The sequence below is a fragment of the Typha latifolia genome, chromosome 1 (assembly GCF_019914945.1).
Source record: "Typha latifolia isolate L0001 chromosome 1, TyphaL0001v2, whole genome shotgun sequence".
NCBI classification, from domain to species: domain Eukaryota; kingdom Viridiplantae; phylum Streptophyta; class Magnoliopsida; order Poales; family Typhaceae; genus Typha; species Typha latifolia.
The window spans coordinates 18,962,184-18,979,510 of record NC_133086.1 but is presented as its reverse complement, the minus strand read 5'-3'; the positions used below and the strand labels follow the sequence as shown (position 1 = coordinate 18,979,510).

Sequence of the window (17,327 nt, the reverse complement as noted above, 5' to 3'; positions counted from 1 at the left end):
TAATTTTTCTCTTTAACTCCTTCATTATTTTTAGTTATAATACTTTTAAGTTTATTTGAAATCCTTTTCTCTTAATCATCCGAAATATCAATTCTTTTATTGAAGAATGATTTCGTGCTCCTTCTTTTATGTTTTTTAATTTTCCAAAAGTTTTACTTCTCATTTTTCTTATTTTATCCCTTGTCCCTTTTCTTCTTTTCTTTGTTGTATAATTACTAATTTTCTTTTATCGTTAGGTATCTCCTTTTTTTTGCTTTAGTCATTTCACTGTCAGTGCTTACAACTTTTTTTGCTGTCATTGTGTTCCCTCTTTAATAACTTCAATATTCTTTATAATGTTCTTTCTCTTGATTTTTTTGCTTCTATTTTCCTTATATTTTGATTTCCAATTATTGCCTATGGTAATCTTTTGTTATTTCACATTTCCACTTTACAACAAATTTTCAATTTTTAATTTCACATGAATTTGCTTCTCTTTTAGTTTTGGTTTCTCAAAGTATTGTGATTTGTATTATAATTTTTTTTAATATTATTTTCTTGGTTGTGCTGTTAGATTTAAGTTTTCTTTTATTTCTACTCTTCAAAAGAATCAAAACCTTTCATTTGTTAGATTTAAGTTATTTTATTTCTTATCAGTGTTTCTTTTTGGTTTTTCTTTCTTTGTCTTCGTTCTTTTACCTCATTTAAACCTTTTCTAATCAATTGGCATCTTCAAGATATTTGATGTATATAAGATTTTATTATCTTTTTTTATGTTGAATTCTTTTTTTTGAATAATTCATGCTTTTTTTTTTTTTTAACTCTTTTGTTCTTTTTCAGTTAGAATTTTTTGTATTATTTTGTTTTTCAATTTTTTTGGTGTTACCTTCTTTATAACTTCAATATTCTTTATTTTGTTCTTTCTTTTGATTTATTTTTGTCTCCTATTTTCCTTATATTTTGTTTACTAATTTGTGCCTAATAGTAATCTTCTTGTTATTTCATATTTCCACTTTAGTACAACTTTTTGTTTTTATTTTTTGAAATGATTTTGCTTCTCTTTTGCTTCTCTTTTGCTTTTGGTTTCTCAAAGTTTTGTGAGTTTTATTAGAATTTATTTTAGTATTATTTTCTTGGTTGCCATGTTAGATGATTAAGTTTTTCTTTTATTTCTACTTCTCTTCAGAATCTTTTCATTTGATCTATTTCTCCTCCATTATTATTTCATTTCTTGTAGATGACTTAATTTTTTTTTAAATTTCCACTCTTTAATTTTTTTTCTTTCTATTTTCTCTTCATTTGTTGTTACATTTTTTGTTCAGGATTCTTTTGGTTCCTCGTTTTGCCTTCCTTTTATCTAATTTATACATTTTCAAATTCATGTTCTATTAGGGTCTTTTGAATCTTTGAGTATGTAAGAGTTTATTTATGCAATTGCATTTTTTTATTATAAGTCTTGTTTTAGTTTTTTTTTTTCTTTTAACTGTTTATTTTATCTTTAGTTAAAGTTTATTTATTTATTATTATAAGTATCTATTCTTTTGTTTTAACCTTTTGATGTTATCTTCTTTATTTATTCAATCTTTTTTATAACATCCTTTTATTTTTTATTATGATTTTCTTTACTATTTTGATATCCATTTAATGCCTATTAGTAATCTGCTTGCTAATTCACATTTTTTTTTTCACTTTATTGCAAATTTTCATTTACATTTTTCCAATGATTTTGCTCAAAGTTTTGTGACTTATATTTAAGTTCCTTAAATTTTTAAATTTTTTTCACTTGCTCTATTTCTTTTCATTTGTTATTACATTTCTTGCTGTTAATTCTTTTTTATCTTCGTTTCTTTGTCTTCTTTCTTTTACCTAACTCATACATTTTTTAATTTATTGGCATAATAAAGATTCTTTATTTTCAATTCTTTTTGATTGCTTCTCTTTTGCTATTTCAATTTCAATGAAGTGCCTATTAGTGATTTTCTTGTTATTTCTCATTTTCATTTTATTAAATTTTCTTTTAATTTTTTCAAATGATTTTGCTTCTTTTTTAGTTTTAGTTTCTCAATGTCATGTGATTTGTATTAGAATTTCTTCAATATTCTTTTCTTGTTTGCTCTATTAGATGACTTAATTTTTTTTTATTTCCACCCTTTAGTTTTTTTTCATTTGTTATATTTTCTCTTCATTTGTTGTTACATTTTTTGTTGAGGATTAAATTTATACATTTTCAAATTCATGTTCTTTTAAGGTCTTTTGAATCTTCAATATTCTTTTAAGGATTAAATTGCATTTTTTTTATTATAAGTCTTGCTTTAGTTTTTCTTTTAACTGTTTATTATATTTTTAGTTAAAGTTTATTTATTTTTCATTATAAGTCTCTATTTTTTTGTTTTTAACCTTTTGATGTTATCTTATTTATATATTCAATCTTTTTTATAACCTCCTTTAATTTTTTATTATCGTTTTCTTTGCTATTTTGATATCCATTTTATGCCTATTAGTAATCTGCTTGCTAATTCACATTTCTTTTTTCACTTTTTCACAAATTTTCATTTACATTTTTCCAATGATTTTGCTCAAATTTTTGTGACTTACATTTGAGTTCCTTGAATTTTCATTTTATTACAAATTTTTATTTACACTTTATATATTCACATTTTTTCTTTTAACTGTTTATTTTGTTTTTAGTTAAAGTTTATTTATTTTTTATAAGTCTCTATTCTTTTGTTTTAACTTTTTTGATGTTATCTTCTTTATATATTCAATCTTTTTTATAACCTCCTTTTATTTTTTATTACGATTTTCTTTACTATTTTGATATCCATTTAATGCCTATTGGTGCTTACTAATTCACATTTTTTTTTTCATTTTATTACAAATTTTCATTTACACTTTTCCAATGATTTTGCTCAAAGTTTTGTTACTTACATTTGAGTTCCTTGAATTTTCATTTTATTACAAATTTTTATTTACACTTTATATATTCACATTTTTTCTTTTAACTGTTTATTTTGTTTTTAGTTAAAGTTTATTTATTTTTTATAAGTCTCTATTCTTTTGTTTTAACTTTTTTGATGTTATCTTCCTTATATATTCAATCTTTTTTATAACCTCCTTTAATTTTTTTATTATCGTTTTCTTTGCTATTTTGATATCCATTTTATGCCTATTAGTAATCTGCTTACTAATTCACATTTCTTTTTTCACTTTTTCACAAATTTTACATTTTTCCAATGATTTTGCTCAAATTTTTGTGAGTTATATTTGAGTTCCTTCAATTTTCAATTTTTTTTTCACTTGCTAATTTTTTTATTTATTTCCACTCTTTAATTTTTTTTTCATTTGTTATATTTTCTGTACTTTGTTGTTACATTTTTTGTTGAGGATTCTTTTGGTTCCTCTTTTTGCCTTCCTTTATCTAATTTATACATTTTCAAATTCATGTTCTATTAGGGTCTTTTGAATCTTTGATGTATGTAAGAGTTTATTTATGCAATTGCATTTTTTTTATTATAATTTTGCTTTAATTTTTTATTCTTTTAACTGTTTATTTTGTTTTTAGTTAAAGTTTATTTATTTTTTATAAGTCTCTATTCTTTTGTTTTAACTTTTTTGATGTTATCTTCTTTATATATTCAATCTTTTTTATAACCTCCTTTTATTTTTTATTACGATTTTCTTTGCTATTTTGATATCCATTTAATGCTTATTGGTGCTTACTAATTCACATTTTTTTTTTCATTTTATTACAAATTTTCATTTACACTTTTCCAATGACTTTGCTCAAAGTTTTGTTACTTACATTTGAGTTCCTTGAATTTTCATTTTTTTTTCACTTGCTCTATTTCTTTTCATTTCTTATTACATTTCTTGCTGTTAATTCTTTTTGTTTTTGTTTCTTTGTCTTCTTTCTTTTTACCTAACTCTTACATTTTTTAATCTATTGGCATCATAAAGATCTTTGGTGTCTTTCGTGTATATAAGTGTTTATTACTGTATTCTTGCAGTTGCTCTTTTTTTGGATAATTCTTGCTTTACTTTTTCTTTTAGCTTTTTGTTCTCTTTTAATTAGAAATTTTTTAGTCTCTTAATTTTTATAAATGTCAATGTTATTGAATGATTGTTTTTGATGTTTCTTGAAGGAAGAAATTTTGCTTGTTTTGTGTTCCTTTAATCTGTTTTTAATTTTTAAAAAAATTTCCTTTTTTTATAGTTTCTTTTATCTGCCTTATCGTTCCCCCTTTTCCCTTTTCTGGTTTTCTTTGTTGTATGATTCCAATTTTTTTTTTAATCTTTTTATTAATCATTCCATTTGAATTTGTGCCTGTACTAGACTACTAGTATTAGATAACTCGGGGATAGTTTTGCTTTTGTAGAGACAACAGTTGTGCAAAGAACAAAAATAAATTTTTTTTCCCTTTTTAAGAATGCAGAGTGAAAGAGATATGTAGGATGGCTTTTACAATTTCTGTTTAGCTTGGTCTCATAGATGATAGATCTAAGAAGCTCTTCATTTATTTTTTACAATGCAGGGACAGGGACTAAAATTAGTGCTTAGGTTGGAGCATGGAAATCTGCTACATTGTGTTCTGTAGATAATCTTCTCTTTTCATTTATTTTTTTATCCATAAATTAATTCATACTTTTGATCTCCACTGCATTGGATTTATCTGAATGACTGATAGTCTGTTTGACTTCCAGATGTAGAAAATTCTATTCTTCACTATTTTTCTTTATATTATATAATTACTTGTACTGTCACCGATGGCATGTTACATGGTAGGCTTGGTCGACATATTTCCTAGTAGTCTAGACATTCATCTCTCTTTTAGTTATTGACTTAGAGTCATAGTTTTCTTGGTTTTAGGTCAAAGATACAATTGAGGTTGATTCCAATGTTTCTCGTCATCTAGATGTTGAGCTTGCTGCCAAAGATTGGAACCTCCTGGTACTTACTCTTCTACAAGTTACTATGTTACCATATTATACTAAAAAGATTATAATAATCTAATTAACTTGTTAAGCACTAAAGCCTTAAACCATATTATTCGTGAATCATGATGCTCTCTAGTGTGTTGTTTGAGTCTTAGATTTCTGCTTCTTACTTGCATCTCTTTTTATCATATAGTTTGCTGAACTTTGTATGTAGCATCAGACTTTTCCAATAATTGCAGGAAGTAAGTTTTGATAACCGCAATTTGCAAATTGACTTTTTTTTTGGCATCTACTCTTGGAAAGACCACATATAAACTTATTGAACCATAACTGTAACCCCCTGATATAATGCTAGTTATGATAACAGTTATATTTCTTTTGTTAACTGGCATTAATTCCACATATTGACCCAGAATCGTTAAGTTCTTATTTTTTAGTCCATAGGTTCATGAGGAATATGTCTAGCTCTGTCAATTTCATGGTAACACCATATTTTTAATGTATAAAATATAAATCTGTTAATTATCAATTCACATTTTGTGTTTCATATTGTTCTTTTTAATTACCATTTAAGTTTTATTTCAGATTCTTCACTATCTAGGTTTAGATCATGTTGGACACATTGGTGGGCGTCAAAGGTGAATCTTCTTATCTCCAATTTGTTTTCAAGGAATTGCATAAAAGTTACTTTATTTTTACAATCCCTTGCTTGAATGCAATCTTATAGAACTGCAGTATCTTGATGGCCCCGAAGCTTAAGGAGATGGATGACATTATCAAGATGATTCATACGCAGAGCATTTTGAATCAAGATAATTCTGATAGTCGCACACTTCTGGTTTGTAACAATTGAATTTATTTTCATCTTTATTTATCAATTGAGTAATCATATTGACGGGAATCATGAGTGCAAGTATGTTTATGGAAAGAGGTTTCCTTTGGACACATAATCAGCGAGGAGGATACAATATACTCTTTGTTATTTAATTTTGATTTACTATCTGATTTGCAATTAAATTAAAATAGTAGTGAACAACTTCAGAAATACCACAAAGATGTTAGTTTTATGGATAGTGCGATTTTGGGTCATGACATCTAACTGAAGAATGCACACATGCCTCTAACTCACATCAAGAGTAAAAGAAAGAACATGAAAAGAAAGCTGCAAATAGCTAAAAGATAAATTATCTATCCTAGAACCATTTTCCAAAGCTTGATTAGTTATTTTTTTTCCCAATGTCACAGTGGAGCCATAGTAGAGTATTCATGATTATGTTCTAAAATAAGAAGAAACATGCCAACATGTCAGTTGGCTATAAGAAATTAAGAACTTCCTAGAGATAATGGGAACAACATTAGTGGACCTTTGTTTAAATGCAGTTGGTTAGATATTTCCATTATATTGGATTTGTTTTGTTTTGAATGAACAGATATTTCTTGCATCTGATATTTATTTTCTGATGCTTTTTAATGATCACTCATCTAGATTATAAAGACATTTGTTTATCATTTGCAATATCAGTTACTATTTATTAATCTTGTTGTCAAATAATGCCTCCTCACATGTGGGCCTATACTGCATGTAGAAGATGAAATATAATAAGTGTATGACCCTCCACACCAGGAATAGATATTTTAAAATAAGGATTAGATGAGTTTAAACAAGGTCTGAACTCTAGACCTTGGAGAAACTAGGGTTAATATTATGTTAGGTAATTAATTGACTCAAAAATTTAAGTTGTTAGGTGACATACTAATATGTATATCATATGTTTAACACTTCTAAAGAAAATGGTGTGACTCATTGAATCTGCTATCCATGTTGTGATCTATCTAGCGAATGTGTAGATGGTGGTGAAGCAACAAAATCCAATCTTTAATCCCAAGTAATTCTGGTTGATAAGAACAAGAAATGTTAGCTGTTAATTTATAAAACCAAGCATCTCAGATGTCACATCAACTTAATGCCATAACTTGAGCATTCATTGGGAAAGTTGGAATTTTGCAATGTCTTCCAATGTGTATCTTGTCTCCAAGATGTCATTATTCAGCTTAGAACCACTGATCTTATGATCATCAGTTTAGTCTATGTTCTTTTACTTTTGTAGCACATCTTATGGAAGGAAAGAAAAGGAAAGAGAGGGCGAATTCTACTTGTATTTCTCCTAGTGGTTCAGATTGAATGTGGAGAAAGCTTTGCAAAGGAAAGTTTTATGAAAATGTGAAGAGAAAGTATGTGTTGGGTGAATTTAGTTAATTTCAAATTCTTTTGTCTGGTATTTTAGGACTAAACATAAGGATTTTTTGGTTAAAATTTTTAAAGAAAAACCTCGAAGTTTCTAAAAATGAGTTCCCTTGTTATCTTTAATATCGACAAGCTTGAAACTAACTCTGAAGTAAAGATTACTAACTTTGGTGTACATCTTTCTTCTTTCATTCATTTGTTAGTGGGAACTTCTGGCTTTCTCCTGAACCTTGATAACAGATTTATCATTTTCTGTTATTTCTCTTCAGGTTGTTGTTAGTGATCATGGCATGACTGAAGGTGGTAATCATGGAGGATCCTCATATGAAGAGGCTGACTCATTAGCCCTGTTTATTGGCCGCTATGTTGAGAACTCAGATTATTCTCCCTATTACCACAATGAAGCTTTTCAAGTAATTATGGAACTTATCTTCTTTTTCACCAGTAATGTACAGCTATTCAAGTAAATATCACTATCAGATCCTTGCAATCTTGTTCCTATGAGTTGTTGGGTTATATGAATTTCATGCTTGTTAGTGTATTTCTGAACTAGTAACTAGTAAGTTGCTAAATGCTAAATGTAATGAATGATGTGGTTTCTTGATAAAAAATTGGCTAAATTTACCTAGACCTATTGAACTATAACTTAATATTATTTATACCCTCTGAAGAAAAAACATAACAATAAGACCCCCAGAACTATCATAATCTTTATAGGGGGTTATGCCATTAACCAAAAAAAAATTATTTTACAAAATTACCCTATATCCTAATGCATATTTGAGTTGTGGGATAGGGGAGAGATTAAGAAAAATTAAGAGGAAGAAGAGAAATTAAAAATACTATTATTATTGAATTTGGGATTGGTTTAGGATTGAGAAAGAAATATGAGGATGGGAAGAGGGATAGAAGTTAGAGAGGGATTGAGTGTTTGAGAGAATTTGAGAGGAAGGGGAGTGATAATTATTAGAAGAGAAAAATGTTAGGAGAGAGAGAGAGAGAAAGCATAAATGTCTACATATAAGTTTGGGAAGGAAGATGTAGGCAATTTTTGCATAAATGAGAGTAAGAAATGGTCACATATTTTTAGGGGTGAAAACGGATCGAATAATGTTCAAACCACATCTAGATCCATATTTTGTGTCTGGATACAAATTTGGATAAGAATATTGGATGGGTAGCAAAATTTAAAACTATATCCTAACTAAACGGATACGAATAGTTCTTGAATACGGATTGGATAATTTTGGATAGAAGATTGGATTTTAATCGAACGTGGATCGAATTTTAAATAAATTATGACATTTTTTGGAGACAATTAACATAGAATATTACAATATTAAAAAAATTACATGTCAAATACATATAAATTTAGTACAATTAATCTCTATAAAATAATATAGAACACATTATTAGTAACAATATCAATATTCATTATTTAAGTAAGTAAATTAAAAATTATAAATCATTCAAAAAATATATGGTTAAACAAATATTCGATATCTGTATCCATATTCAAAAATTTATATCTGACCCGTATCTATATCCGAATCCGTATCCAAGTTTTTTTCAAAAATCATACCTGTCTCTGAATCTGTATCTGGTTCAGATAGAAATTTTTTATTTCTAATCCCATCCGAATTGGGTCGGATAAGGGGTTGGGTTAGCTGCCTACCATTTACTTTTCTGTCCCGAATTGACATGAATAACATGTAAGTGTGAAAATTTGGATAATTTTGGGGTCTTAGTGTAATTTAATCTAATAAATTTTTGTTGAAGTATGGATAAATATTTTCTCAAATTATGTATTATTCAGTTCCAGAATCTTATTAGTTTTTCTCATCAGGATGTTGCCTTTATCAAGAAGCTGTGTTCATTTTTAAATAAAATGCTTGAATTGCTTTCATTTTCATATCTAATTAATTGAATTATTTCCCAGGTTGACATTACTCCAACTTTAGCTCTTCTGTTTGGCATACCAATTCCAAAGAACAATATAGGAGTCTTGCTCAGAAATCTTTTTGACTCTTTCACAGGTCAGGTTTTAATTTCTTCTTTAATTTGTCGACTATGATTTATCAATAAGGACCCCTTCTTTTTGGCAGTGTGAGCCATTTGAGTGATGATATAGAACTTGGTACTATTGAGCATTTAAATATCAATCACCATAGTCCTCATGTCTAATATACATGAGGACTATTATTCTTACTCTTTCATCATATTTAGTATGAGGAAGTAAAATAGTATTTATAGGGCTCGTCTTTCTGCTTTCCTTTCTGCAATTCTTTTTCTTTACTGGACTCAGATAATTGTCTTTTATTGTTATCTGGACTCCAGTGAATATTAGGTACTGCTAGAATTGCAAGCAGTTTTACCAACTGACCTAATTATATATAACCAGTGTATATGACTAATGGAGTCATATTAATATCTGGAGTCCTGAAGCAATATTAGTATGGCATACAAATTCTGAGAATCATACAATAAAGGAGTACTTGCCAAAATTGAAGAGCACATATGAGCAGTAAAAGCAAATAGATTCAAATCTATAAGTTACACAATAAATTGGATTAATATCAGAGATAAGACTGGAGCATGCTGTGTAAAATATATTATTACCAAAATAGTAATCTAAGTTGTGGCTATCTTTGGAAATGAAATAAAAATTAACCTAAAGCACCTGGATACTACTTGTAAACTATAGTGCAACAAATGACAAAAAATCATTTGCGACACATCTGAAGGTTTTAATTTTTCATTGTCTTGATATTCGACATTCAGGATAAGTAAACTTGAAAACTAGTAGATTTGCCATATCTTGAATAGATATTTTTAGTTGTTTGATGTGGACTTTGCTAATTTACTTGTCTTTGTCAGTATTTTTTTTTATGTCTATCTAGTATTGATATATTCATGGATGCAATATTTTGAGTACAGATGATCAAAAGCTGCGAGCTTTAGAACTGAACTCTTGGCAATTGCTAAGATTACTGCAAGCACATTTACCTGCTTTACGCTGTGGAGATTCTAGATGTGTTAGTCATGAACAAGGTTTGGAAGTTAACAGACCTACTGGTAGCGCTAAACAAATTTTATGTGATTTATTTTCTAAAGCTGTGGCTGCTCATAATTCTTGGCGAGTTCATCAGGGAATTGACTTTGAGTAAGATTTCAAATTCCTTCTATGATTTCTAGGTCATGAAGACATGCATAACTGCCATTATTAGATAAATAGTACTTTATCAATTTTGTAAATCTGAGATATTGGCTACTTCAGGACTGTCGCTGAATCTTATCATCATTTTCTGAAAGCTGCCAGTGAATGGTTGTCACACAGAGCCACCAATGTAATTTTCACTTTATTTCCTATTTACTTTGTTGATGAAGTGGTAGTTAGTAGTATGTGTTTACCTTTAACTTGTGTAACATGTTCCATCTAACAATCTTTACTTGTGCAGAAACCTATCAATATACTTCTGTCTGCAATTGCCTTGATGATTGTTTCATGTGTTCTACTGATGGGCCTAGTATTTTGCTTGTTTAAAAGAGTTCACTTTAGACAAAACGAGTACTGCTCGCAGCTGAATGAATCTATCTACCGCTGGCACTTTGATGAAATTTTTGTCTTTATTGGGATTCTTCTCCATGTTGTCAGTCTTGGATCAAGCTCTTTTGTAGAAGAAGAGCAATATACATGGCATTTTCTTACCTCTACTCTGTATCTGATCTTTCTCTATACAACAGTCCAATCCTTGCTAAATGGACCTAATTCTGTGATTCTAAAGAAAAGAGAAGATAAGATTATTGTCCATCAGCCATCACCAATAGATTCAAGCAATATTGCTGGCTGTATGTTTACCAGTTATAAGACATCAAATATCAATTTGCTTGATACTTGTCGGTTATCCTCTGTCCTTGTTGTTTTAATATGTGGAAGAATTCTAAGGGGTTGGCATCAAGGTGGTGTGAACTGGGTTCATCTTCCAGATGTTTCTAAGTTCCTTGTGCATGCTGGGGCTTCTAGTATAAAAGTTCTTCAGATAATCACAGTACTTGTTATCATTATCCTGAGTTCATGTGCACTTTTTCCGTTACGATCCAGAACAAAGTTAGTTCTTGGCGTATGGTTGAGCTATTCTCTTTCTGGATTTCTGGTGGTGCTACATATCATGGAAAATCAGATCGATAATTTGGTGCCAATGAATCATAGTGTAACATCAATAGCTCAGCTATTTTATATTAGTGCTAGCACTTCAGTAGCTCTAACTTTATTATCATCACCATGGATATTTCCTGTTTGTTTAAAGGACACACAAATGGTGTCCAAAGTTGGCTTGAGCTATTACTCCGCCATGCAAAGTAGTTCTCAATTGATGGGTGTTGCTGATTCCACATACCTTATTGGAGCAACATATGCTGCCTTTTGGTGCCTTCTGCAGCTGCTTCTGCAGCAGCCAATAAATGCTATGCCTGTTTTCTTGGTTTATTTGCAAACCCTGTCCAGCATAATTCATTTTTCAACTATTGGAGCACTGCGTAAGCAGTGGGTTGAGGTCAGTTATGTCAAACTCTGATCTTATTTTTTGCTAAAGGCTTCAGTTTCTGTATTCTTCATTTCTTTGGCTGAATTTCCTTTCTATTACTGCAATTATTTGAAGTATTAAAGGCTCACTTCATTGCACGAGACTTTCCGCTTATGCAGAGCCTGTGAGTACATGAAAAGTAATTATCCACAATTTTCTTATATATATATATATATATATATATATCTGGACAATGTTTAGATGGATTGTCTTGTGCCTGTGGCACAAGCCGTGGTGTGCTGACCAACAAGGTAGAGAAAGAGAGAGGAACCTGTTTCTGAATCCTTCACGGGCACCTCTCCATCTCAAATGTTCCGTCTCAGTGCTAGGTTTTTTAGAGAATAGGCATTGAGAAGAGAAGATGATGATGGATTTATTACAGGTTATGGATCCTATTCTACGTGATAATGGATCATCACTAATGGTCTAATGGAGCACATTGTTATAGACCTGATTTAGGGTTTGGTTATCTAGGAGTTGAGTTATGTTAGTTTCTTGGGTCAAGTTTGTTGATTGGTTCATGTTAGTGGAGGGTTTATTTGCTTAGGGTCATTGGGTAAGTAGGAGTTAGACCAAGTGACACCATGTGGTCACCTGGGTAATTTAGTCAGCCGGGTAGCCTCTCATTAGTTTGGAGGCACCTGAGTTTGGGATTAGCAATTAATTGAGCTTTTTCCCCCCTTCCCCTCTTATTCTCCCTCGTGCCCTAACTCCTCCTTTGACCCTAGCCGACGCCGAGTCCTCCCCCCTCGTCCGTCGTCGCCCTACCTCTTTTAGGAGCGACTCCTCTCCCTTGGTCCCTCTGTCCATCGCTTATTACCACAACTTCTATCTCCACCACAGCCCATACCTCCATTACTCCTCACTCCAAGCTTCCTTCAATCCAAAAATTACCCACCCCAAATCTTGCCTTAATCGGAGAACCTAACACACATCCTAATCCTATTTGAAATTATAACTAAGGTTTGTCAGATTGGTTGATCCGGATTTGGATCGGCTAGGCTCGATCAGGATTGGCCGGTTTTGATTAAACCGGGCTAGATCCACTATGAATCAGACCCGGATCTGACCCAAGGACATCGATTATTGATGTCCCCAGCTCTTTCTCTTTCTCTTTACTCTTTTCTTCTCACTCACTCTCTCTCTTTCTCTTTCTCTCTTTTACTCCTTTTCTTCTTTCACTTTCTAACGGAGAAATCTAGCTCCAACGAACTTCGGTGATGCAGATCTAACTCGAATGAATTATGTTCATCAAGTATTCATTATTTGGAACTATCACATGATCTATATACTAATTATTATCCTTATCAGTAATTTCAAACATAAGATCCACATATTGATTATTATCTTCTTTAGAGACAACAAGATCTATATGATATGAATGATATAATACAATCACTTTTTGAAGCACCAGATCCTGACATTATTATTTACAAATTTATGACGATTATGAGGACGACTGAAACACCCAAATCTCCAAATACATGTGCAAACCGCGTGGATAATTTCCCCCACGCGGTACATCACATGACCTGTCAGTACAAGGATTTCACAAGGCACACAACAGCACAATTTCACCATAAATAAACTCAAATATAAGAGTCCGGATACAAGTCCACAGGCCACAACAAGCCTTCCAAATATACATTCAAAATACTATGTTAAAGTCCAAAAAGATACAACGTCATCATCATACCCTCGCGGGGTTTAATACAACTAAAATACGTACTAAAAAGAAAGAAAGCGGCTACACCTCGCTACCCGCACCCGCGTCCCCTAGCTCTGAAATAATACGCCACGAGGGGTGAGCTTACGGCCCAAATGAGTAGGATCCATACAATCTAAAATAATGACATCACAGGTGTATATCCAATGTATGCCTATATTTGCTAACGATAACGACATGCTTATTAAAATGACTTACCATAATTTACTAAGTCAATGCAGTTGATAAAGATTACCAATCACTATCATGGAACATGCTAGTTTCTAAACATATTATGATAAGTTCACACAGATATAAAGTTTGAGACAATCTCTTATTCGTACACATCTCAATCATAGGTTTACATATTATGCATAGCAATAAAATAGCAGTTTAGTCACCTCATGTCTACCAAAGCAATAATCATACTCATCATCGCTCACCGAGCTATTCACCACACAGGGTAAATACTCTTAAGAAACAATCATCCATCATCTAATCATCCATCACCTAATCATCCATCATCTCATACATCGAGGGGGGATATATACACATCTAGCGGTAATGTCACCTACACGTGTATGGCGACACTACATGTGACCGGTTGTCTGTGGCCATCAGACTCAGGACCCCGGTCGTAAGCCCATATCTCACTCTCTCTAAATCATCACCGCCCTCGGCGGAGAATCGGGAGCCCTCGGCTCATCACCGACGCCCTAACCCCGCGTCGTCGGGTACCGCTAGAGTTATATCCCCGCCTCACAATCATGTTCTTCTATCATCATAATCTAGTCCTAACTATGCGGTATAACTATCTCGAATGCCACACGGGCTTCCCGACCTCGGTGTAGGCCGCTAATAGTATAGACATATATGATACACTCGCCCTTAACCCCGGGCCGAGTGAGTAGGGTACCTTGCTAGTCGAATTCGACTACTAATGATAGGTGGAAGTGGTGCGGTGTTTATGCGTGTATAAAGCATGTTATAGTCATCATGATCATTACAAGTCCATAATCACAAAGAATCATACATCTATGCAACGGTATACCATACAGGACACATGTAAAGCATTATCATACACATTAACATTCTCATGATACTATGATGAACAGGTTATAAATAACTACATATGCAAAAGATATAACAGGGAGTACCAACTGCATGCATTAATACTGACATTTCCTACTGTATCATGTTATTCTAGATTTGTATAACTCTACTCGCCTGGGGGGTCTCCACGGTATGGTAAAACTCGTCAGTTAGTCCGGGATCCCAAAATCTTCCTCACGCGGTGCCAGTCCTATTAATTCACGCAAGTAAAGTCATTAGCGAACTAATAAAATTAATTATTTATGTTTGGTACGAGTCAAGAGTATCCTAGGAATCTTATATTATCCCAAAATTAAGGATCAGGCTAATCAAATTAGGTGAAAATGGTAAACAGAGTTATAGGGTCCAAATGGACCCATAAGGGCTAGGCTAGAGGCAATAGGTAGACTCAAACCTAACCTAATAGGCAAAGGGCCAAGGTGGGCTGCAATTGGACTGCAGCCCACAAGTTTGGCCGAAGTGGGCTGGGTCCAACCACAGCCCACCAAGGGGGCTCGGTGGGCTGCGTCTGACCGCAGCCCACCCAGGGATCAGTGGGCTGCGGTATGACCGCAGCCCACCAAGGGAGGAAAGGGCACGGGGTTTAACAAACCCCCCACCCCCACCCACCCTCCCTCGGTATTCCCAACCGAGGGAGGAGACGAGGGGAGGTGGAGAGGCCGATGGGGCTGCGGCGGCGCGGCACGAGGCGGCGGCGCAGCAGCGGAGAGACAGCGGCGGCACGGCACGAGGCGGCGGCGCAGCGCGAGAGGCGGCGGCACGGCACAAGACCGGCGGCGCAGGCGCGGGCGGCGGCGGCAAGGGTCCACGGCACAAAGACGAGGCCGAGGAGGGGAAGGAGAAAGGGAAGAAAGGAAGGAGGTTTACCTGGAGGGGGAGGGTCGGCGAGCTCGGTGGCTTCGGCGACTGCTGTCGGCAACCACGAGGGAGAGAGAGGAGAAAAGAGGGGCTGCGGTGAGGGGGAAGAGATGAGGGAGATGGGGAAGGTGGCGTGCACGGCAAGGAAGGGAAGAGAAGAAGAGAAGAAAAGAGGGAGGGTGGCAGGGTGGCAGGCCGACGCACGTGCTCGGCACGTGCGTCGGTCAGGAAATTTTTTTTTTTTTTTTTTTTTTTTTTTTTTTTTTTAATTTGGGGTGTTACAACGACGACTATAGGGATTTACGAGAGTCAGCTAGGTATTTAACAAAGCTTTAACTTTTGAGTAAGTTAGTACTTTTGTTTAAATTTTATGGCTCATATGTGAATAACTATTATTTCCTTTTTTTTTTGTTATGTTTTCTAAACTTTTAAAAAAATTTATATTTTTGAATAATATTTAGAATTTTATGTAATTAAAAGAAGCCCGATCCGATGGGGGCAACCGATATGGCTGATCAGGCCAATTATGTAGATACGTAATGTTTTCTTGGAAGGCCGATCTCGATCCCGATTTTTCGAATCTTGGTTATAATTGATCTTCTTATTCATAGTGGATTGTCCAACCATTCTTTCCAAGTGCCCGGACAAAGAAATCTTCTTGCGGTTTGATAGGAAAAAGAATAACAACGGTGGCTGTGCTTCTTCTCTTGTTCCACAGTGTGACTATGGAAGGCCTCGGTAGTGTTTCTCCTTTGGCTTCTCAACACAACTCAGAAGGCCTACGTAATGCTGCTGGAAGAATTCATAGGCCTTTAGGGTGGTGTTTCAGGCACTCCTTGTGCCACGTGGCGATTTACAGGCCTACACACACTAATGCCAGTCATTACGGCAATCCATGATCAAATCCACTGAGAAAATCACAACTCTTTAGAACCCTCAGTAATGAATCTATTATGCATATTGCTAGCATGAACCTTTTATTATTGTTCAGGATTTAGACAAAGTTTATTTTACTTAACATGACCTTAGAATATTACGTCATGCAAGAACTTTCCAACCGATGCTTGCAAGAATTACCACTTACCTAGACTGGTGACAGCCAATATCAGTTACCTGTTTTTGCTCATATGGCAAGTCCAACTATAAATGTCATTGTAATCAATCTATAAATGCATTTTGTTCACCATCTAGGATTTCTGTTTTGTAATTGCATGGACTAACTACAGGTTGTGAAATCCACAGGTTGCTGCGATGCACTTCTTGGGGCTGGCAGGTCATTTTGGTCTTGGGAACACCAATACTCTTGCTACTATTGATGTTGCTGGAGCATTCATAGTAAATTCTGTCTCCATACATATGCAGTAATGTAAAAGTTCCATTAATGTTATATTGAATAATGAGTATGTTTATGCCTCTAAGTAAATTCTATTGAAATGTAACAGGGTATTTCAAGACACTCCACAGTACTTTCCGGAATACTGATGTTTATGATTACCTATGCGTCGCCTATTTTATCATATCTCTGTATGGTGATGTACATATCTCTGAAGGGTGCTACTTGTCTCTCATTTCGACAAAAGCATAGTTGGAGCTGTATGCTAGAGACGATGATTGCATTCCCGTGCTTGCTTCCTCTGCTTATTAATTCAGTAGGATTGACTTCATTCACAATCATATTGTTGCTAATGAGGAATCATTTGTTTGTTTGGAGTGTATTTTCACCGAAGTAAGTACTGCCAAATGATTTTTCAAAGTACAGTACATCTGATAACATTTGTCTCCATCTTTTCATGTTCTGCAGATGATACTGAATTTTTAACTGAATCTGTTGCTTAGATAGTCTAGTTATAACCAATTGCATGTTATACTCCTCTATTGTATGTTCTTATTTTGTAGGAGATAGCTATTT

General features: G+C 33.3%; 1 protein-coding gene across 6 annotated transcripts in view; it reads left to right on the top strand.

Annotated features, from left to right (window-relative positions):
- LOC140782928 (uncharacterized) overlaps positions 1-17,327 on the top strand; it is a 28,799-nt gene that overhangs the window by 6,132 nt on the left and 5,340 nt on the right. For 5 of the 6 annotated variants that reach the window (XM_073129859.1, XM_073129831.1, XM_073129841.1 and 2 more), the window contains exons 7-16: positions 4,847-4,927; positions 5,500-5,552; positions 5,650-5,752; positions 7,429-7,572; positions 9,099-9,195; positions 10,097-10,322; positions 10,437-10,506; positions 10,618-11,712; positions 16,661-16,753; positions 16,861-17,144. In XM_073129859.1, coding sequence (XP_072985960.1) covers positions 4,847-4,927; positions 5,500-5,552; positions 5,650-5,752; positions 7,429-7,572; positions 9,099-9,195; positions 10,097-10,322; positions 10,437-10,506; positions 10,618-11,712; positions 16,661-16,753; positions 16,861-17,144 — 2,246 coding nt within the window. Of the gene's footprint in view, positions 1-4,846; positions 4,928-5,499; positions 5,553-5,649; positions 5,753-7,428; positions 7,573-9,098; positions 9,196-10,096; positions 10,323-10,436; positions 10,507-10,617; positions 11,713-16,660; positions 16,785-16,860; positions 17,145-17,327 lie in introns of those variants that run through there. The other variant, XM_073129851.1, reaches the window with a different exon arrangement.